The sequence below is a fragment of the Tamandua tetradactyla genome, chromosome 5 (genome assembly GCF_023851605.1).
Source record: "Tamandua tetradactyla isolate mTamTet1 chromosome 5, mTamTet1.pri, whole genome shotgun sequence".
Classification (NCBI taxonomy): domain Eukaryota; kingdom Metazoa; phylum Chordata; class Mammalia; order Pilosa; family Myrmecophagidae; genus Tamandua; species Tamandua tetradactyla.
The window spans coordinates 102,604,597-102,629,558 of NC_135331.1; the positions used below are offsets into that span (position 1 = coordinate 102,604,597).

Below are 24,962 nucleotides of genomic sequence, written 5' to 3' on the forward strand. Positions count from 1 at the left end.
CTGAAATGGCCATAGAAAGGCAAAATATCTTTATCAGCCTTGATATGAGGGAGATTAGTAATCATGTATAACAAAACTCAGAGAACTTCTTCCAATAAAGGCCAGACTGGAAAATATGAAACTTTCCCACTACTTTCTTTTTCTAGATTGTGCAAGCACCTATGACTTTTCCTTCTGAGCACTGTCTACCTTGTAACTGATTCTAGGCAAGTTACTCAATCTCTCTGTGCATCAGTGTCCTCATCTGTCAAGCGAGGATAGTAAGAGAATGCACATGGGTAGGCTGTGAGGAATAAATTTAGGAGACAGTACATATCTTAGGTTTAAAATGGTGTCTTGCATGTAGTAAGCATTACAGGAGACTCTATTACTACTACTACTATGTCTATTTCTCTTATAGATTATTAATTCTGTGAAGGAAATAATTATATTGTGAACACCTACTCTATATTCCCAAGACCCTTGTACAGAAGCTGGTTCCTAATGGGCATGCAAAGCATATTTATTAAATGAATAAAATACAAATTCAGCTTGAAAGTTCAAACATAGATTTAAATTTCTTCAGAATTTAAAAACAACCACTACAAGATTTAAAAAGCAAGATCTCTGCTTCTGAAATTATAAGAGGAAGGATAAAGAACTAGGCAGGGAAGCACTGAAAATAGAAAAAATAAAGTAAGATGAAAAAAATACCCAAACATATCTGCTACACATCAATAAAGGTAAACAGGATAATCTCATTACATAAATAAAAATTTTCAGGTTGGGGCAAAACGCAAAATCCTACTCTACACAGCTGTTAAAAACAATCATAACCCAAACCATTTGGCTTAAAGATTAAAAGTAAAGATAGGCACAGCTTTAACAAGTCCAGGTATTAATTAGAACAAGAGAACCAGTTTTACTGATGAAGGGTCCATCCACAATACATAAAACTCTAACTTCTTCCTCCTAATGTAGGAGCCCTGGACTATATATGAAGCAAAATGGTTGGAAGTTAATAGAGATATTACAGAAACTTCACAGGAAAGGAAGATTTTCTTTTAATTTATCTTTCAGTTTGATTAGGTAGGGAAAAAAATGTGGATCCTCCCAATTACTTACTGGAATATGAAAGAAATAGAATACCTATTTAGATTTATTTTTAATCTAAAAAGTAAATAAGTTTGGCACTGGATTAACATTGTTGTCGTCACTCAGTTCATATGTCCAACAGTCACATGTGGAAAGTGAAGCAGCATGGAGAGTAGTGCTTGCACTTGGAGGGGCAGATGGTGGCACAGCTATGCATTTGTTCCCTTTGAGGATACTGTAATTTATTGCACTTAACTTAGTATAGGAGGATGTTTCTGTTGTAGTTGATAAAAACAATAACAACAAAAAAGACCATCATAGTAAAATCTTTGTAATACTTTGAATTGAGAGGTAGAATTAATATAAAAATCTTTTATATTACCTTAAGGTATACAGGCTATTCCCAGGCAAGGTAATTAAAAGAGCTATAGAACTTAAGAGACAAATGAGCATTTTTAAAAAACAAGTGCTACGAATTTGTTGAACTTTTCTGTGATGACCACTGGATACTAACATATTTTTGAAAAAAAAAAAAACACATTTTATATATTCTTTTAATTTTTTTTTTTTTTTTTCTGCATGGGCAGGCACCGGGAATCAAACCTGGGTCTCCGGCATGGCAGACGAGAACTCTGCCTGCTGAGCCACTGTGGCCTGCCCTATATATTCTTTTAAGGAGAAGTGGTGGGCAAATAAGTGCTTTCCAAATGAAACATCTATCATCTAAAGATGTTTGGAAATGTTTTATTATAATTAATTTGTTTATGTAACATTTTTAAAATACCTCTATAGTTAGACAAAGCCTCTGCTCTTCTGGAGCTTACATTCTAGTGGGGGAAGACAGACAATAAACAAATAAATATATAAAAGATCAAGAATGATAAGCTATGAACAATAAAATGAAGAGTAAGGTGACAGAGAAGGACAGAGTGTTGGAGATTTTCTTTTCTATGGCACGATTGTAGATTACTTCTCTGAAGTGATATTTCAGCAGAGATAGAAGGGAAGTGAGAGAGCTATAAAACAGCGTGTGTAAAAGTCTCAGGGTGGCAGTATGATCGTCCAGTTCAGGGACACTAAGAGCTGGTATCTGGAGAAAGACGGAAATAGAGAATTGACCAAAGTATTTGGCAACAATGTAGGTCATTAGTGACCACAACAACAATTTCATGGGTGGTGGAGATAAAAGCCTAATTCAAGTGGGTTCTAAAGAGAAAGGACGAACAGGAAATGCAATCTCTTAAAAGTTCTACTACAAAAGAGCGCAAAAAATGTTGCTGGAAGGTTTTCTGTTTATTTGCTTTAAAAGAGGGGAAATTATAGCATTTTTGTGTGCTGACAGAAATGAGTAAGCAAAATAGGGAAACTAATAATACAGAAGGAAGAAGGGACAATTGTTGGAGTAAAGGAATCTAGTACACAAACAGAAGGATAGGTTTTAAGATGTTATTCATAGTAATAAAAGAGAAGGTACAGAAGCAACAGTGTATCAGTACTGTGGTAGGAGTTTATGAAGTTTTCTTCTGATTGCTTCTCTTTTCTCAGTGAAACAGGGAGCAAGGTATCAGGGAGTGAGGAGAAAGGAGGAAGTGCTAAAGGCTTGAGAAGAGAAGAAGAGAAAGTTTAAGCATCATTAAGGACGGGGGAGAATGGATACACTAGCATGTGTATTAAGATTGCTGGTCTATTTGAGATTTATGGTTACAATTTTGAAGTAAGACTAGTTGGCATGACTGTGTTCTGGGCTATCAAGGAACAGACATAATGTTGCTATGAAATAGGCAAAGAATTAGATTTAAGCAGGCAGGAGCTTTACTAGGGCAGGTATGAATGTAAGCTCCCCAATTTTTATTAGGGTCCATGATTAAAAGACATTTGGACACTATAGTGACAAAAAAGACTAATAATGATGATCTAATTAGTACACAGAAATCTCCCTAACTTATCCATGGAACATTTTTAAAAAGTCACCATATAAGCACATACTAGGTAACCAAGAAAATTCTAATAAATTCCTAAGACTGAAGACAATATAGCCAACAATCTGACTACTATGCAATTAAAAAATGGTAAGCAGCTAATAAAGGTAGAAACAAACCAAACATGCAATCATTTGGGAAATGTATATCTAGATATTTTATATATTCTAACTAAATTAGGCCAAAGGGAAATTCAAAAGTACAATTAAAGATATTCACAAAATAATACTTAAATCCTAAAATATTACATATTTAAATATCTCTGGGCTATATTAAAAGCTATAGTAAGAATAAAGTTTACAACTTTAACATTTCCATTATTTGAACAAGAAACAAGAAAGACCATTTTGCTATTGAACTAATGGAATGAAAATATCTAAAAAAAACTTTTTTAGCATTTGTTCAGTTATTCCTTTAGAAGAATACTTAGAAATGAAATTTCTGCATCAAAGCACATATATATTTAAAAAAATGTCTTTGATTAGATATTGCCACACATCTCTCCAGAAAACTATATCAACTTATGTAATATATGAGATTGTCTATTTCTCCACTCCCAAGCAACCTTTGGCTAATTTATGGTTCATTTAAACAAAACACATTTTCCATCTTAAATAAAATGTGATGCATTTTTACAGTTTTGGTTTGGTTTCCAGAGAGAGAAAATGAGATCCAGTATTATTAAAATGTATTACAAATGATATCTTTCTGTAGATGTCTCTTGCCTCAGAGAACACACAGTATATCCTAATTTTTTTTATATATTTGCCATGTCAGTCCTCTTAGGACTCATCAAATCTTCTAACAAACACTTCTTTTTCTTATGCAGTGCAAGTGAAAAATGTCACATCAGATATTTTATTCTATTGGTTGTAATGAACTTATTACTGGTCACATGGAACAAGCCTTCCAAGATTAAAAAAAAAAACTTCCCATTGAAACAAGATGGATAATAGAAACTTTACACACAGCTAACTTTTAGGGGAAAAAAAGACTTCAATTCTTCATCAAACACTCTCTTTCTGTCTCTGTCTCTTTCACTTGGATAATTTCTACAGATATAGTAAGAATATAGGAACATTCTTTGGATCTGTTTGTATGTACACTGAATTTTGGTAAAGTCCTATTTTAATTATCTAAAAGAACACTAGTAGGACCACGGTGGCTCAGCAGGCAGAGTTCTCGCCTACCATGCTGGAGATCTGGGTTCGATTCCTGGTGCGTGGCCATGCAAACAAAGTAACTAAAAAAAGAACACTAGTAAACCTTTTTATAACATGGTATTTCTTCAAAATAAAAACAATCACTTCAGTGATTTTTGGATTTTTCTAAATGATGTTTCCCCGAAGTTGGTCACTTCTGTATTTATAGCTTCTCGTTATTAATAATGAATATTTTCCACTATTTGAGGTAGAGAATAATTCTATAACAAATAGAAGCCCTTTTTATATTTAAAAGTAGGATTTAATAAACATGCTAAAGTGATAAGGTACCCAAATTATTAATATTTTTTACTTGGCTACTTAAAAAATAAACTTAACACTTAAAAATACATGTTATGATATTAAGGAAATGATATAATACATGATATGATATAGTGGGAGCAAAAAACTTTTCAGAAATTCTTCTGTACAGCAAAAACACTGCTCTTCATAACTGAACACAAGACCCATATTAGTGATGGTAATAATTAAATAATGATGGGTTTAATATGCCTTTCAACACTAATTAAATCACAGTCTGTCAATATGGTATCTAAGGAAGATAAATGCAAAAGTAACTTTTGTGACTCTTACAATGTGTTGATTAATTGTTCCTTAATATTGAAGAACTAAGTGAAACAATGATTTCCTATTGCTTGAAGCAGAATGAGTGGAAATGCCACAAACCAGAGCCACAATAAATCAACATTAACTTAAGGCACCTGCAAGTTCAAACTACTTTCTAAGTACAAATTTGCCAATAACCAAAAGAACTGTCCAAAAAGAGGTATTAAATGGATCAGAGAGGAAAACAAGTTTATGGCATTATTTGAATATGGTAAATCATAAAACTTTATAATAGCAAACATATGAGAAAAAGTATGCCGCCTTTACTGCCAAATATTCTGAACTGGCAAACAGAATAAACCAATTGTAATAAGTGGAATCGGTCTATATGGGAAAAAAAAATTGCTAACTGAAACTGGAATCAATGATCAGGATTAGCCTGTAGATAAATCTGAGATATTGAAGGAAAATAATGACACACTGCAGTCAGAACTTCTATAGCTAGAACTGTGGAAAGCCACGACTATAATCTGAATAATAAGTTTATTCAAGCAATTACAACCATCAGCAACTAGAAAGCACCTGTAAAAGATTTGCTGAAGAACTTCTGATAGAAAATATTTATAAAGGTCCATGACCTATTTTACAATATCCTTTTTGCAACAGTATACATGTCCAAAGAAATATTATTTTATATACCTGGTAACTGTATTCTTTAAGAAAAATTAAAAAAATTTAAATAATCCAAAGGACAGATTAATAATAATCACATTGATATCAACTATAAAATTATACTTCTTTTATTCATCTTTATGTGGACAAATATTTACTGAAAACTTACAGTGTTTGAGGCACGTGCTAAGTATAGAAGATATAAAAGTAAGTAAGACAAGTCCATGCTCTCCGGGACCTTATTTGGTGAGGCAAACTAAGCAAACACAACTAGGTATGCCATAACTCATCATTTAGTGATATATCTGAACTGAGATACTGCCCAATGGAGAAGCGTCTGGGGAAGAGAAGCAAAAGAAATGAATTATTTAGGAAACTGCAAATCTAATGGTGCTCTTCAACTGTTGTGTGTATGTACACATGTTTTGGGAGGGAGCATGGGAAAGGAGGGGACAGGGAATGTTGAGAGATGAAAACAGAAAGGCCAGTTGGGGCCAGATTATAAAAGATGTATTAATAACATGCTAAGGAGTTAAAACTCTTCTGTAGAAAATGGAATCACGAAAAGCAGAAACCTGGCATGATCTGATATACCTTTTGGCTGATGCTATGAAATGGGCAGTTCCAAACAGACATACAAAAGCAACAGATTACACTAATCATTAAATATTTATGCCTTAACCCAAAAGTCCAAATTTTAAATGAGAAATATATTAATTTAGAAGTAAGTCAAATTGCATTAAATAGCTTGATATGCATGAATTATCATAAAGTAGTGGCAACAAGAACTGCACTAAAGGCAGTTCCTTAGCATAAATGCAAATAAAGGAAGAGAGAGAAATTATCTACACCAAACAAGCAATTATCCGTTAATTCCACTAAATAAACTGAAGCATTAAAAAGTCAAAAACTGCCACAGAATTAAACTTACTTTCATATTTAGAAGTACCAACTTGCTGAGATTAAATAATGAAGATAAATAAAAGCCAAACTATGTAACAACAATCTTCCCCCCTCTTTTGGAAGTGTGGGTGAAGGGGCAAGAATAGGTAAATATAATCCACAAAATATTCAAGGGGTAAAAATATTTTGGTTATAACAACAACCACAATTTGAGACAATAAACATTATATGTAAATTAGTGGTAAATCCTGTGGTGTTCTTAAATTTGATGACATTTTAAAACTTTTCGCTGCCAAGGTGTTTTACAAACAAGTTGGTGGACTGATGTCTAAGAAAATCCTAGAAATGTATCTTTTAAAAGAGAAGGATTACATTTTAAAAAGAACAAACTTAAATTATTTGAGAAAGAAAATACTGATTCTAAGAAAAAAAACTTAACTGAACAGTAGAATCAGCATGTGTTAGTCAAATATTCATTGATGCAAGATTAACACACAAGCCTGGCAAGGCCTGCACACATATGCGTTACCAACAGTGGACACAAATATTTACAGTTTGCAGTGCTGATGTGTTTCTTTACCCTAAGAAATTACTCTTTGCTACTAAAGCTGCAACTCCTTGAAGAAAGTAGAAGTGGATAGTAATCACTGTTCCTGAATTTTATCACCCCGTCTGACATAAAATATTCTGTCCCCTGAGTGATAAAAGGTACTTGTTCACATCAGATCTTAGTCATGATGTGGGTGAGGGAAAATGTAACTATGAATACAGTTTTAATTCTCCCATCATGTACTTCACTCCCCAGAAGACCAGATGACAGGGCAAGGAGAGGAAATCTTTTCAATTTCACCCCCACAAATTGTAAAGAATTCTAAATAGGTGTGAGGGTAGAAGACAAATGGGAGTAGTACTAAAATTTTTTTTATCATAAAGACAGATATCCGATTAATCTTGCTTTGAAGCTTTTCTACAGCAAAGCAGTAACCCAAGAGATTACACATCCAGAAATGTTAGAGAATGATTAAAAAATAACAACAACAAAAACCTACCACTTCTAGTTTCACATTCTGTATACCGGGTGCTCTAATTAAAGCTTAATTCTGACTCCTCTTAATTAGAGCTCATGGTTCACCTGGTTAAGAAAAACCTAAAAGAATCCCTTGAGGAACATCTACCAATTTTGATGCTACAGAATGACAAGGACTTGGGTAAGAATTAGGGAATGCTCCATTTTTATACATCTTGCAACTTACTTTTCATGTCCTTAATTAAATAATGCCTTCTCAAGAATCCACCTTTCCCAAGTTTAGAAAACTTAATGCAAAATATATACAGATCTTTACCATATATAATTGGAGGACAACTACATGTGGATGAAAAGTAAATATGATAGATTTTAGAAGTCACAAGTGGCAATCAGTTTCAGAGCCACACATTACACCTGCCTTTGGGTAATTCTAAAGTCAGCTGCCCCTGTTGTGCAGCTTCTAGAACAGAAAAACATGTACTAAATTGCATAAATTCTGCTCTGTGTAGTTAGATTTATCAAAGACTCCCAGAGGTATTTCTAATTCTCCATAAAGGATAAATTTTAAAAGTATTTAAAAATCATCTGAACAAAAAATTACTTTTAAAAGGATAAACATGTAATGTGTTCTTCTGATGAATCTCTTTCAGAAATTAATCCAAACACATTTCACTGTTTTATTATTTAAAATATACCCTAGATCAGTTTTGTTTTATTTTGAACCCTCTTCAGCAGACCAAACTCATCTTCTAATAGATATTATAAAATATTTTCTGGTTTTTAGTAGTCTATATTTCCATCAATGGTTAATGTGTGCCCAGTCCTACCCATTTTTTATTGGCAAAAATGGAATTGCTTTGATAAGAAGGAAGCAGATATTTTATATGTGTATTAGTCACTTTTATTCTTCTGTGGTATGTTTTTTCATATCCTTTGCCAATTTCCTACTTGAATGTTTTCTTATTGATTTTTATATTGTGGTAAAATATAAATAACAAAATTTGCCATTTCAACCATTATTTTAAAATTAGAAATGTTGTAGGTTTACAGAAAAATCATGAATAAAATACAGGATTCTCACATATTACCCTACCACCAACACAAACACTTTGCATTGGTATGGAACATTTGTTACAATTAATGGTAGCACATTTTTATAATTGCACTATTAACTAAAGTCCATGGTTTAACTTAGGGTTTACTGTTTGCAAGTGTAGTTCCATGCATGTTTTTAAAAACTTTTATTCAGTTACAATATAATATTCCCTCACCCCTTTATTTTTGCACACTGTGTGGTGGAGGTCACATTTCATTCTTTTTCCATGTGAATATCCTGTTATTGCAGAACTATTTGTTGAATGTGTGTTTTTTTGCTTGTTTGTTTTACCTTTTGGAGTGCATGGGCCTGGAATTTTACCTGGGTTTCCCACATGGCAGGTGAGAATTCTATCAATGAACTACCTGTGTATCTCTCTATATTTCCCCTTTTAATCATATTCAAACATAAACTTCAGTGCTGCATTTTAACCATTTTTAAGTGTACAATCCAGTGGCGTCATCAATCCACAATGCTGTGTAACTATCACCACTATTTATTTACAAAATTTTTTATCAAACAGAAATCTGATGCCCAATGTGTCAGTTTGAAACTGTTGCATACCCCTGAAAAACCATGTTCTTTAATCCTGATTCAATATAGCTGGGTGGGATCTTTTTGATTAAGTTGTTTCCATGGAGAATTGGGTGGGGCCTTTTGATTACATGGTTTCAATGGAGATGTGTCTCTACCCATTCAAGGTAGGGATGTTTACTGGAGTCCTTTAAGAGGGAACCATTTTGGAAAAAGTTTCAGAGCTGACACACACAAGGGACCTTGGAGATGCAGAAGGAAAATACCCCTGGGGAAGCCTTTTGAAACAAGAAACTGGGGGAGGAAAGCTAGCCATCGCCTTCTCAGCTGACAGATAAACTTGAAATGTCACCAGCCCTTTCTTGAGTCAAGGTATCTTTCTCTGGATACCTTAGTTCAGACATTTTTTATGGACTTAGAACTGTAAACTCATAACTTAATAAATTCCCTTTATAGAAACCAACCTATTTCCGGTATGTTGCATTCCAGCATTAACAAACTAAAACACCCAATAAATGATAAACCCCTATACTTTCTCCCCCTGCCTGTGTAAGCTCTAGTCTGCTTATAGTCTCTATGAATTTGTGTATTCCAGATATTTCATATAGGTTGAGTTAGACAATATTTGTCCTCTTGTCCGGCTTATTTCATTCAGTATAAGGTACATCCAATGGTAGCATATATCAGAATTTAAATCTCTTTTATGGCTGAATAATAGTCCATTACACATATAAATTTGGTTTATCCAGTCATCTGATGATAGATGTGTGGGTTGTTTCTACATTTTGGCTACTGTGACTAATGTTGCTTTGGATAATCACATACAACATGTGTTTGACACTCAGCTTCCAATTCTTTTGGTTAAAAACCTACAAGTGGACTTACTTGGTCATATAGTAAAGGCCTTTGTGAAATTCTTTTCAGCATCAATTGAGATGATCATTTGTTTTTTCCCTATGTTGAACCACTCACATATTAATTGTAAAAGACACATAAATAAATAATATCAATACTGTCATATTTTTATAATAGATTGCTTTATAATTTTGTTACTTTTTTTTGACATACAGAAGTCATCATGGTCAGGTTCATGTGTCAACTTCGCCAAGTGGTTCTATTTGTTTGTCTGGTTGGGCAAGTGCTGACCTGTCTGTTGCATGATTTAATTTTACAGAATTAAATCATGATCACATCAGCTGCATCTACAGGTGATTTCATTTGTAATCAGCCAAGGGGAGTGTCTTCTGCAATGAGTGATGCTTAATCTAATCACTGGAAGCCTTTAAAGGAGGATTCAGAAGAGACAGGCTCTCTTCCTGCTTTGGCCAGTGAGCCTCTCCTGTGGAATCTGTCCAGAGCCTCCTTCGGAATCATCAGCTTCACAGCCTGTCCTCAGATTTTGGACTCTATGTTCCCACGGTTACGTGAAACACATTTATAAATTTTATATTTAAGAATGTTTCCTGTTGATTCTGTTTCTCTAGAGAACCCTAATACAGAGGTTATGCATTTTTTACAAGGTAAAAATTAACAAAAGTCTTTTCCTTTGTGAATTGTTTTCTGTTGATGTCATACATAGAACATTTTCATAACTAGGCTCTCAGTAGTCTTTCATAAGCTTTTAGATTCTGTTCTCTTGAAGAATTCACAACGTATATAGCATAGAAATGCTGCCAAGAAGTTCGAAAAGAAACCTCTTAATTTTTTTAATTTAGCGTTTCACAAACTGATTTGAATACAGACCACTCCATTACCACAACCCTGCCCTACAGTGAAAATGCCAAGCAAATGTTGAGGAGCAAAATTTCTCAAAAAGCTCATTAAGGAAACAAAAGCCTTGATGAGCCTTTCATATCCAAAAAATGACATTTACCCTTTATTTGTAGTTTAAACAAAATTCACTTTACTTTTTACAATGTACTTAAGTATTTAAACTACCTTTATCTTGAAGTAAAGTATAAGGTTAGGAAATAGCTTTATTTTTTTCTTTCTAAATAGTTTCTATTTGTCCTCTTGTGGGACAAAGAAAATCTGTGGGAGAAAGAAAGCATCTTCTCCCACAGATCTCTAAGCTACCTTTATTGTGACTAAATTATCTCTGTACAGAATTCTTCATTTATTTTCTTCATTGATTTGCCTGTCAAATCTTATACCACGTATGAGTTTCCTACTTTGTTATAAAGTACTACAAACCCAGTAATTTAAGCAAGATAAATTTATCTCATAGTTCTAGAAGCTAGAACTACAAAATCATGGTACCCAGCTCCCTCTGAAGGCCCGAGAAAGGGACCCTTCTATTCCTCTTCCTAGCTTCTCATGGTGACCAGCAATCCTTGGGGTTTCCTTGCTTGTAACTGCGTAACTCCAGTCTGTGCCTCCGTCTTCACATGACCTTCTCGCTTGTCTTTCTTCTATTTCTATGCATCTTCTCTTCTTATAAGAAGACCAGTCAGGTTAGATTAAGGGTTTATCCTACTCTAGTATGACTGCATCTTAACTAATTACACCTGTGAGGGCTCTATTTCCAAATAATGTCAAATTATGAGTTATTAGGGGTTGGGATTTCAACATATCTTTTTAGATTACATAATTCAACCTATAATGCACAAGTACCATACTATTTTGATTATAGTAGTTTCATGTAATGCTATAATATCTGGCATAAATTGAATTCTGTTCCCTACTTTTTCTAAATGAGTATTCTTCACCGTATTACCCCTTTATAGTTTCAGATAAATTTTAATATCATCTTAAAATAAAAAAAATTCCTGCTAAGATTTTGGCTGAAATCGCATTAAACCAATAATTTGATTTGGGAACAAGTGATGCATTTATCATATTAAGTCTTTGTATCCAGAACATAGTATTTATTTATAAGGCTCTTCAAGTCTCAATAAATTACTAAATAGTACTTAGATATTATTATCACATTTCTTTTAATATGAAATTTATCTCCAGGTAACTTTTTTCTTGTATTATTTTGATTTCTCAAAATATTTTCTCTTCATTATTTTATATTTTAAGATTTCTGTGTTCATATTCATAAATCAGATTATATACTATGGTACGTTTCCTTCTTTTTAAGCTCTGTCTAGTTTGTAAAATTTCACGAGATGTTTTCCATTTTCCTATGCTCTGAGCTAGAGAGCATGGTAACTGTTTTATGAATCCTTAAAAGCTCTCACCTAAAAACTGATCTGGATTCAGTGACTTTGTAGGATATAATTATTTATACAGCTTTTTAAGTTTCTTCTTTGTTTACTTCTCTATCCAAGTTTTCTACTTCCTGATGAATATCAGTTTTAATATTATACTAATTTTGACATTCAATAGGAATATTAGTTTTAAGGTTACAAACTTGTATCTTAATGGGATTAATCTCTCATATTTTATCTTTTTTAATAAAACTTAGCTAAACTATTTTTGAACTCAGTCTTAAAGGTACTTAATTTACTTTCCTTTTCAAATTATTTATATTTTCATTGAAAAACATTGATATCATCAAGATTTATAAATATATCAGTACAAGTATTGCACTAGAATATTAGTACAAAATTGTACTAGAATTGATTTTTATTATTGAAATATTTTTTCCTAACTGAATCTGATGTAGACTGGGACTGGTATGTTCAAGCCTTCAAAATAAATGCATATCTTTGACTGTGTACCCCCATAATGCCAGAAGCTTTTGCTTGGTATGTATCAATGCTTTGAAATTTGGTGCTTAACATTTTATATATATGTTTTAGTTTGCTAATGCTGCTGGAATGCAATATACCAGAAATGGACTGGCTAATAAAGAGGATTTATTAAGTTACAATTTTACAGTTCTAAGGCCATAAAAATGTCCAAACTAAGGCATCTAGAGAAAGATACCTAGACTTAAGAAAAGCCGTTGGCATCCAGAACACCTCTGGTCATCTGGAAGGTGCATGGCTAGCGTTTGCTGGTCCTCTGGCTTCTGGTTTCAAACAGCTCCCCCAGGGGCATTTGTTTCTGCATCTCCAAACATCTCTGTTTGTGTCAGCTCTAAGCTTTTCCCAAAATAGTTTCCTCTTAAATCCAGTTAGTGGATTAAGACCCACCTTGAATGGGTGGAAACACATCTCCATGAAAACAACCTAATCAAACCGACAATTGGGTGGGTCATGTCTCCATGGAAACAACTTAATCAAAAGGCTCTACCCTAAACATAAGTTTGGCCCCATAAGACTGGACAAGGACCAAAAGAATATGGCTTTTCTGGCTACAGAACAGCCTCAAACCAGCACAAGATTCTATATCTTCATTATAGGTATCATCCTTTAGTATGATACTCCATTTTAAAGTTTTCCCCTTGAATTTTCTTTTCTCTGGGATGAATATTGCTACCCCATTATTTGAGTTTCTTTTATACATATGTCTGATTGTTCTTTTACCTTCACCTTTTTAAAACTCTGGTAAAATTATATATATATTCTTATAGTATATGAGCATGGGAATTGTATTTATATATGTGCATATGTATAAATATATATGCATATCTGTTTATATTATCTATGTATATTATATATCTATATTTATGGGGTTAGCCTTTTATCTTTTATATTAAAACCTGGCAAAAATATTATTTTTGAACTCAATATTAAAGGCATTTAAATTTATTTTCCTTTATAATAAAAAAAAATCATGATAGGTAGAAATGGGAACAGTAAATAGAAGACATTCCAAAGTGAGAATCTACAGTCACTTACCTTTTTGCTTCTTCAATGAGTTTTCCATTCCACTTACCTCCAAAAATTGTAAGTGTGGGAGTCAAAATACCATGGTAACAACTTCATTACACTTGGAGCATGACTGAATTTGTCTTATCATTTGGCTTTTATAGGAAACTTTGTATTTTAAAATCTATGGCCAGTTTATTTCAGGTTAAACAAAAAAATCAGATGCCCCTTGGGAATCTTATTAAATTTAAAGTTTATGAAAACATTTTTTAACTGCTTCAAATACTATGTTCTTCATTTTGCTTTCTCTCTAGATTCCAGAATTAGGTCTTTAACTTAAAGGCACAAGATAGCTTTCTAGGCCCTGCCCCATTCAAGATGGCAGAGTGAGATACTTTGGGTCTGTTCCCCTACAGAAGCTTTGAACAACCAGCAAGAACTGGCAGAAACATCTTTCTTAAAGCTCCAGAAAAGAGTTAAAGGACTGTGTAACAGGAAAAGGGTAAAATCAACAAAATCAATAAAATAAAAAGCTTTCTCAACCCTCACTGGTTCGGTGCAGAACTGGCCTGCATTCCTAATGTGGATCCCTGGTTTTGGTTTCTGAGGGAGTAGAGAAACCCTCATGCATACACTGGAAGCATGTATGTCTGGATCAGTACATCTGACGGTGGCCTGAAGGACTTGCCATTCCAGAATATGTCCGGTATATAGAAGGCAGCTCACAGAGCTCTCTAGCACAACACTATGAGAGAGAAGTCAACTCATGCTGCTGGGGTCAGGGATTGCTGGTTGTAGGATATAAACTGCAGACCCCAGGATCCTAAGAAAACTGTTTCCTATGGCAGAGGGGATATCAGACTCATGTAAATGGGGAAATAAGTAGGGCTGCACATACATGTCTAAGAAAAGATGCATGTGCAGAAAGCATCAGGCCTCTAACTATTCTATAAACTGACTGTAAAGACATCATAAGAGAGAAAGAAGGACATTATATATTAATTAAGGGGACAATTCACCAAGAAGAAATAACAATCATAAATGTTTATGTGCCCAATCAAAGAGCTACAAAGTACACGAGACAGAAATTGGCAAAATCGAAGGGAATGATAGATGTTTCAACAATAATCGTACGAAACTTCAATATACCACTCTCTTCTACAGATAAAACAACCAGACAGAAGATCAACAAGGAAACAGAGAAGTTAAACAACTTGATAAAGGAATTAGACTTAATGACATATATAGATCATTACACCCCAAAACACCAGTATATACATCCTTTTCTAGTGCCCATGGAACACTCTCCAGGATAGATCATATGCTGGTGCACAAAACAGGTCTTTATAAATTTAAACACAATGAAATTATTCAAAGCACTTTCTCTTATCATAATAGGATGAAGCTGGATATCAATAACCACCAAAGAACTGAACTTTCACAAATATATGGAGATGAAATAACACTCTTAAACAACCAGTGGGTCAAAGAAGAAATTGTCAGAGAAATCAGTAGCTATCTGGAGGAGACAAATGAAAATGAGAATACAATATATCAGAACCTATGGCATGTGGAAAAGGGTGTGCTGAGAGGGATATTTATTGCCCTAATGCCTACATTAAAAAACAAGAAAGAGCAAAAATCGAGGACTTAACTGCTTACCTGGAGGAACATGAGAAAAAACAGCAAACTATCCCCAAAGCAAATAGAATAAGAGAAATAACAAAGATTAAAGCAGAGTTAAATGAATGGGAGGACAAAAGAACAATAGAATCAATAAAACCAAAAGTTGGTTCTTTGAGAAAAACAATAAAATTGATGGGCCACTAGCAAGATTGACAAAGAAAAAATGAGAGAGGATGCAAATAAAATCATATATGAGATGGGGTGCATTACCATGGACCCTGAAGAAATAAAAGAGACCATAACAGCAATAGGTCTGCTCTCTCAAGACTGGCTTAAAAGAACATGGCTACTCTGGGGTACAAAACAGTTTCAAATCAGCATAATATCAAAGCAAAACAGATTATCATTGACTTATGATGTTGAATTTAAGTCACATGGTAACTATAAAGAAAATATCAGAGAATATGAAAACTCATAAAGACAGTAATTAGAATACAGATTGTCAAGTGCAGGTAAGGGGGAACGGGAAGTTAATGCATAATGGGCATAGGGTTTCTCTTTGGGTGATGGGAAGATATTAGTAAGGGAAGGCAGTGAGGGTACTGCAATACTGTGAATGTGATTAATCCCATTGAATGGTGAGCCAGTTTGAATGTGTTGTGTACCCCAGAAAAGCTATGTCCTTTAATTCTGATATAATATTGTAGGTTGAAAACCCTTGTATTAGATTATCTCTATGGAGATGTGGCTCTCCCAGTTGTGGGCATGCCCAATTGTGGATGTGGCCTTTTAGTCAGTTGGAGATATGACTCTGCCCATTCAAGGTGTCTCTGTCAACTCTGATATGGCCACATTTAGACGATTGGAATTCAAAAAATTAGAGTGAAAGAACCACTATCAAACATACTTGCTTCATACTACGGTAGGAGTGGGTAGGGGCAAGGAGGTGCTAACTGTGAGCCTGTATGTATAATGTTATGGTTACTGTTTCCCTGGCGGCTTTTCTCTCCGAGTACTTGTAATACATTAAAACAATCGTAAACATTATTTAATCATTATTTTCTAATTTAAAATGATTTTCAGAGGTCATGGATGCATTCTACTAGAGATGTACCCAAGTGCCAGAAAATCGGTATCGGAGAAAAACAAGTAGGATAAGAGTCAGCTATCATGACGATGGACTAGCAAGAAGAAATTCATGTAAAATTCAGACTTTTTTTTTTTACATTTTAAGTCACATAATATGAAATACTAATGAAGTAAATTTAAAGTAAAACACAAAGCCAGGTACACATAGAAATCATTTGAAAACAGTAGGAAAGAACTATGTCTCAATTTTCCTATGCTTTCTCAATGTTTTGAGAAAAAGCTAGGATCCCAAGTGAGTTTCTGCCCATAAAAGTTTTTCTATTCGAAATTACATTTAAGTAAAGAAAAAAGAATGAAAAACAAAAATTAGCTTTGTTGGTAGGTCTATACCATTTCATACATTCTAGCAAGAAGATAGTAAACAAAATTTCTGCAACCATAAGTGATGCTTAGAGGAAAATTAAATCACTGAGTGATGCCAGAACTGATTATTCCACTGCCCTTTAAAAGCAAGAGATTGCAGTCTGTGAGTCCAAAGTGGTTTCATATGAACTGCCACAGTTGTGGTTTATGCTTGAAAGTATAACCTGTCAAATTAGAAGCAGGCAAGGCCTCTGCCCTTAATGGTTCCACTTTCTACTGTCTACATTTAAGTTATATCTACAAGTTCAGCATTTTTTATCCAGTTAGACTCTGTTATTTGGATGGGTAGAATCTCAAAACCACTCTTCGTTATCCTGGTTGGAGAAGATTTTGGTTATGATATAAAGATTGATGAAACTGCCAATCTAATTTTTGTTGGATAGATGAAACTTTCATCCATCTACTATTACTATTTATTTTTACTATTGATATTTTATTATCCTGATTACCACTATATAATATGTAACTACAGAGGGGAAGGTATACAGATTGCATAAGTGCCCAAGCTTTTTCCATCCTGTATTTCCAGTTAACTTACTGACTTTTACTTGTATCTTACTGACTCATCGTTTTTCCATATCTACAGTAGCCTGCTATTATGTGCTTAGTGTTAAAATGCTCCATTTCTTCTTTTCTTCTTGATTGTGGAATGCCCTTCTGGGCAACAGGCTTGGTTGACAGAAATTTTCCCATCAAAGCTGAAAAGTTACTGGTTCAAATTTGCTAAGGTTTTATGTACAGTTCTTCTTTAAGGAACCTTTTGTTAATGCCCATTTTTATAATATAAAATGTCTTTAAAATAAAGCATAAACAATGTTTGTTTTCTGTAAAATGCATCATAAGTGAAACCATGTCACTAAATAATCATATCCTGTGTGGGCCTTAATGACATCAGAAATATATGTATATCATCTACTTTGGACAACTTAGTATTTTTGGCCCAAGGCAAAGTCGAACTAAAACCATTTGCAGTTGTCCAAAACCAAGATAACCACACACTTCTTAGGCAATTGATACCTAAAAAGAGCATTGCTTTAGATCACAGCTCATGATCTAAGCATACTAATACTTTAAAGAAGGTTGCTAAAGTTTATAAAGTACAATTGTCTATTGGACTTCCTCCAAAATTTAACATGAATAATTATATTTTAGCATGCATACAGACTATGATAAAGTAATCACTTACAATAATCTTTTGGAGTTCTGGAATTATCTTTCTTGTCTAATTTAAAGAGAAGGAGAATATAAAAATTTCTTACATGGAAAAGTATAATAGTAATAAGAATGATAAACATACTGCCTTGTATTTTGGAAGGCACTCAAAATCATATCAATCTTTTTTTTCTGAAGTATTTAAAGAAATATTAATTTCATGTATAGATAGCTAACGCAAATAGAAGGCATACAATTTCTTATTCATTCTTGAAACATATCCAGGGAATCTAAATATGTGTCATTAACTTTTGTTTACAGTGATGTAAACCATTTAATTGCCCTGGATATTACCCTAGCTAGCGCATCCAACCATAAGTCTGCAACTATAGCCTGAAAAATAGCTCTTCACGCTATGCTTAACAAAAGAAGAATGTGACCTTTGACCATAAAGGTAACTGGATGGTTTGGAACAACAAAAAAAGTAAATATTTAATTATAAATTAGCCTTTATGAAATGAAATAATAATACTAAATATAAGATCAAGAAGGAAACTTCTGGAAACCTACTCATTTTCAAAGGAGGAAACAGAAACAATAAACTGAAGTCATCTACCAAAACTGGCTCTGAAGGCAGAGCTTGACTCTCTTCCCTGGGCTTACCCCAATGCACCATGCTGCTTTCATACATAAAACCAAGATTTGGTAGTTCAGACAGCATCTAAAGAAAAACAGAATAGAAGCAAATAGCATAGGCACTGCAATAGTTATTCCATTACTGTGAAATGGGAAGAATGTACTCTACCTCCATTCTCTCTTGTTTAACTTCATCAATTTCATCATCTTCAAACATTGCCAAGAGTTCTCCTGTTTGGTCAATGGAGTTGAGAAAGTCTTGAGCAATTTTTTGTCTTTTGCTTGTGTTACTGCTGCCACTCAATTTGTCTTAACAGAGATAAGGAAGGAAAAAGAAATGTGCTCAGCACCAATCATTACACATATTAAATAATGCATATGAAGTTAAATTTGGGATTCTCTCAAAGTAAACTTTAAAAGGAGAATTCTTATATCCAAAAAAATATGTTACGTGGAATTAAATCATTCATTTATTCATGTCATAAATAAGACTGAAAGAATAAAACCAAATTCTCAATTCTATAATAAGTGTAAATGAGCTGAAAATGATTAGTAACAAAAAACAGGGGGCTCAAGGATTTGTAAAATGGATCTTGCTATGAAGTATTTATAATAAACACATCAAACAAAATGACAATAGAAAAAAAGGATGTGCAATGATATAGTAGGCAAATGTAAGGAAAGAAAGGAGGACTGGTAATATTAATGTTAGAAAATATAGTTCCATATCAAAAGCAATGAATGAGACAGGATGGAATATTATCTAATAATAAAGAATTCAATCTATAAGGAAGATAAACTTTTATGCACCAACGATAGTACAAAAATGAAAATCATAATGGAAAACAATAAAAAACATAATCAGTATGAGATATTTGGACATTTTTCTTTCAAAATTTCATACTTTAAGGTAAGTCTATGGAAAAATTAAAAAGAAATCCTTTAATACCTATCCAGATATGAGAAACTATAATATTCTCAGAGGTCCGTTAATATTTTTCTATTTTTATCATTTTAATTTTAAATTTTATTCTAACAAATTTTATTTACAGATATCTCTGATTAACATGCATAAAATGCATTCTGTTGAAGAGTTTTGTGTTCATATTCAGAAAAGATATTAGTCTATGGGTTTCTTCTCTTGTGATTTATCTGGTTTTCGTATCAGGGTAATACTGGCGTCACAGAATAAGATTCTGAGAAGAATTGGTATTAATTCTTCCTTAAACATTTGATAAAATTCATCAGTGAAGCCAGTGAAACTAGTGAAGCCATCTGGGCCTGGACTTTTCATTGTGGGAAGTTTTAAAATTACTAATTCAAGCTCTTGTTATAGGTCTATTCACATTTTCTATTTCTTCTTGATTCAGTTTTGACAGTTTGTGTCATTCTAGAAATTTTTCCATTTCATCTAAATTACCCTACCTGTTTGCAATTAGTTATTTGTGCTTTTCCCCTTTACTCCTTTTTATTTCTGTAAGGTTGGTTGGTAGTGATGTCCCCTCTTTCATTCCAAATTTTGGTAATGAGTCTTGGGGTGGCTCAGAGTTATATACCCTAGAAAAAGCTGTTCTTAAACTTAACCCAATGGGTGTAAATCCATTGCAAACAAGACCTTTTGGTGACGTTATTTCAGTTAGGATATGGCCCAATTGACTTAGGATGGGTCTTACTCCTATTACTGAAGGTCTATAGGAAGTGCCACTGAGAGAAAGAGAGAGAGAGAGACAGACAGACAAGGAGCTGTCAGAAGCTGAATGTCAATGGAACCAAGAAGGGCCAAGATCACAGTGCAGAACTGAATTTCTCCTAAGAGAAACAAATGCAAATAAGAGGTATGATCTCTAGTCACATACACAAAAAAACTAGCAAAATGTCCAAAAATAAGGTGGTTTAAAAAAAAAGTATGTTACATTATATTAGTACCACCCAACTAATAATAATCGTACTGCAGAGCAGTGAGTAGCACTCTCTACTATGCTGCCAACTGGAAGATGCAAGCCACAAGGTAGGGCTGAAAGATGTTTCTGATACTGTCAATGATGTGCAGACACAAACACGGGAATTGATAAAGAGGGAAATAAATAAAAATAGTAAGAGTCTAAGATTATGGATGTTTGTTTGTTTTTGTTAAAAATGCTGTTTTATTTTTCAAATTTTCTAAATGCAACTTATTGCTTTCATAAACAAAAAGAAAAATATTCATAAAAATATTTTTTCATAAACAAAAACATTCATAAAAATATTTTAGAAACCCCATAAGAAGCTTAAAGAAAACAGAGCAAGTATATATTTACAGAGATGGTTATATTAACCATCTTTTTTTTTTTTATCATTATGTCATACAAAAATCTAGAAATGAAAATTTTATAGAGAAGGAACAAAGGAATCGTAAACAAGACTGCATTAGAAATAATTTAAATTTGATAAGTTTTCCATGGTATTAAGCTGACAACCCAAAGCACATATATGTTTGGCCTTCAGAAAAGGTTTTGTTCATTGGCTAAAGCCTGACATAAAATGAAGGTTTCCAATGTCTGCTCTATTGGCTCTTAACAAATGTTTGAGGTCTTCAAGAAAGGTAATGTATTCTGGTGTTCTAGGGCTGTGCTGAGCTCTACCGACTCATCTGCGAAAGTGTTGTCCACCTCTTCGTCTGCAAGGAAATCCATTAGGTGGTCATACAAGGCCAGTCCAGAGAATCTGTGTTGAGTGTGTAACTAGTGTCTTTCCAGTCAGACTCACTAGTGGACAGAAAGCCCACTTTCCTGATGGAGAAAATGTCACTCTTGTCCTCCTCTTTTTGTTCAACCTCATTCTCTGGATAATGACAGTCCAGGATAAGGGCCCCCTTGCCATCATTCTTTATAACTTCAACCACAAAATTGGGAGCTGACGTTAATTCAGGCTCTGGCTCTTCAGCCTCCTGCCCTTGTTAGGACTCCTCCTCCCCATCGAATGCGGATGGGATGCTTTTGTTAATGTTGAAAGTGACAATGACCTTTTCCCCCTGCAACATTCTGCACTAATTTAGCTTCTGTCCCGTTCACTTCCAGTTTCTAACCTCCAGACATCTTGGGGAGGGATTTATGCTTCTGGATCACCTTCTCTTCCTTAATTGCATTACTCAGGAATTCAGCAAATGCTTTATTCCCTTCAGTGTGTAGTACTTTCCAGCCAGAGGGCCCACAGGACTGCAGGAGGCCGGGCCCACAAGTCGATCCCAGTGCACACTGCGCAGTCCAGAGCCAGTTGCACCACCAGGGCGCAGGCTGTAGCAGCTGCTGGAGCGGCTGGGATGGCACAGTGGCATGGAGGCTGGTGACTGTGGAGCCCAGGGCACGGGGCCCGCAGCCTAGGAGAAGCAGCACCACGAGCATGAGGCGGAGGAGTGACATGTGCAACTGTTTCATCTTATTTCTATTACTGTTTTTTTTTTCCTATCATATGTGAGCTACCATCATGTCATTTTGTTATTCCAATACAGCTTTGTTCCCACCTACCTCGTTTGTGTTGTTGTTGTCAAATATACTACATTCATGTGTTACGGGCCCAAAATTACAACTACATGTGTTGTTTTGCACAATTTTTTTTTTAAATCAGGTAGGAGAAAGAAATAAACTATGTTGTCTCTTATATTTACCTACATAATCATGCTTACAGGTACTCTGATTTATGCGTGTGGATTCAGATTACTGTTGTGCCACTTGCTTTCAGCCTGACAGACATCCTCTGGTATTTGCAATAAAGTAGGTCTGCTAGCAACAAGTTTTCCTTTTTGTTTATTGTAGAAAGTCTTTATATCACCTTAATTTTTGAAAGATAGTTTTGCTAGATCTAGGCTTTTTGGCTGACAATTTCTATCTTTAAATACTCTGAATATACTACTCCACTGACTTCTGATCTCTGTTGCTTCTGATGAGAAGTCAACTATTAATCTTATTGGGATTCTCCTGCATATGATGAGATGTTTTTCTCATGCTCTTTCCATAACATTCTCTTTGACTTTGGCTGTTAACATTTATGTTTTTACTATAATGTATCTGACTAAGGATCTCTTCATGTTTATCCTACTGTTAGCTTGCTGAGCTGCTTGCAGAGTATGATTTTTCATCAAATTTGGGGAGTTTTCAGCCATTTTTTATTTCCATATTTTTTTCTGCAACTTTTTCTTCTCTCCCTCTGGTACTTACATTATGCATAAGTTTTGGAGCACTTAATGGTATTCCACAGTTCTCTGAGGCTCTGTTTTTTTTTTCTTGTCTTTCTGTTCTTCAGATTTATTAGCAAATTCTTTATTCTGCCAGTTCAGATCTAGTTGAATTCTTCTACTTAATTTTTTCATTTTGGTTATTGTACTTTTAAAGTCCAGAATTACCATTTGGTCCTTTTTTATACCATCTTTTTATTGATATTCTCTATATCATGAGGCACTGTCATCCTAATTTTCTTTTATTTTTTAAATCTGGCTTCCTTTTAGTTCTTTGAACATATTTATAATAGCTACTTTGAAGTTTTTGTGTGCTAAGTCCAATATCTGGGTGCCCTTTAATGCAATATCAATAGAATGCCCCCCCCCCATATGGGTCACACTTTCCTCTTTCATTGCATGTCTAGTATTCTTTTTTTTTGCTAAAAAATGGACATTTTAGATAATATATTATAACAACACTGGATAATGATTCTTTTCCAACTCTTGGGACTTTTTGGTGCCGTCTGCTTGTTTGGTTTGGAATTTGTTTAGTGATATAGTTGGACTAGTTCAATGAAGTCTATTTCCCTCACATTGTCCAGCCTCTAATGTTACTGCTCTTTGGACAGCCTTGAATATTTGCAGTTTTCCAACCACCATGGCTGACTATGGTTTTTGTCAGGTTCCCTTTGACTCTGTTTCTGAGCTTCCCATTAAATTTCTGGTTGACCTGATTCTATTGGTATAATGCCCAGCTATTAGATTCCACTAGCCAATTGCTCTATTGTTTGTTACAATACTTGGGCATAAAATGCTCCTGGTCTGATCTAATTAATCAGGGTGTTGCCAATCTTTGAGTTTTGATCTGACCTCAGGAGGGTTCTTCTTAGCTGTCTCTTTCTCTGGTTTCTTCTGTTGAATTTCTAGCTGACTCATTTCATTTGATACTACTCTTATCAAGCCTCTGCTTAACTGTTCACCACCAGGACCAGCATTTTTTTTTTCTGAGGTTCTTAGGTAAGAAATTCCACATGCTTTGTTCCAAATAGTACAGAGGAAGAGCTGTAGAGCTCTCTGCAGAGCTGCAGAGCTGAAGAGGCAGTACAGAGACTTGCCTCTCCGTCTGGATCAGTCCTCTGTGTCACTGTCCTGGAGCTGGGTACAGCGAACATGATAAGCCTCTCCCAGAGAGACTGCTCAATTTTTATTTATTGATTGATTGATTTTTTTATGGGCAGGCACCAGGAACCGAACCTGGGTCTCCAGCATGGCAGGCAAGAACTCTGCCATGGAGCCATTGTGGCCTGCCCTAGGAGACTCCTCAATTTTTAAGAGTGAGGAGATGGACAGGGGTGTAGCTCTAGTCTTCTAGGTTTCTTCTTTCTGGTGTGAAAATTCCCTCCCTATGAGCAGGCCAAAGTGGAAGCAACAGAGAACCAGTATTCTCAGCCTGGTATGCATTGCTTTGCCCTATGGGTGGAGACTGAGTGAGAGAAGGGGGCCTCAGTTCTCTCAGCTATTCCTGCCTGGAATAAAGCTTTTGCAACATGCAGCTGGAGAAGATGAGAGATGCCAGGCTCTTGTCACTCCTGAGGTGAAACTGATGCATTAGAGAAATGGGGGGGACAGGAAGCCCAGTGTTCTTGACCACACTTGCCCAGATAAGAGCATCTGTCATACCAAGCTGGGATATTGGGAACAATGGGAGTGGGTCATGACTAAAATGCAACAAACTCTTGCTTTCCAGCTGAGATTTAGTAGACTTTGTTGACTGGATGTTTGTCCATTTTCTCTATGTCCTTAGACATACAGCAAACAGTTTAAATGATAATTTAAAGTGTTAAACACTTGAAATAATAATTTAATAGTTTCACCAGTTAAATGGTTGTTACTCTGAGGAAGGAGTCTGCTGAGATCCTCATTTCACCATTCTAGAAATCCTAGCTCAAAAGTAGATGTGTGCTTTCCAGATATTTTATTTTATACTTTATATAGACTGTATTAAAAGGTTTCAATGTGCTTCATACATAACATGCCAAATTAGAAAATTAATTTATTATAAAAACCTGAGATTTGAAACCAATAAA

At 34.5% G+C, this 24,962-nt stretch overlaps 1 protein-coding gene and 1 pseudogene across 7 annotated transcripts in view; both read right to left on the reverse strand.

Annotated features, from left to right (window-relative positions):
- Window positions 1-24,962, reverse strand: part of SUPT3H (SPT3 homolog, SAGA and STAGA complex component) — a 654,143-nt gene that overhangs the window by 146,310 nt on the left and 482,871 nt on the right. For all 7 annotated transcript variants that reach the window (XM_077161959.1, XM_077161961.1, XM_077161962.1 and 4 more), the window contains one exon: window positions 18,853-18,992. In XM_077161959.1, coding sequence (XP_077018074.1) covers window positions 18,853-18,992 — 140 coding nt within the window. The remainder of the gene's footprint in view (window positions 1-18,852; window positions 18,993-24,962) is intronic.
- Window positions 21,071-22,924, reverse strand: LOC143684725 (complement component 1 Q subcomponent-binding protein, mitochondrial pseudogene; annotated as a pseudogene).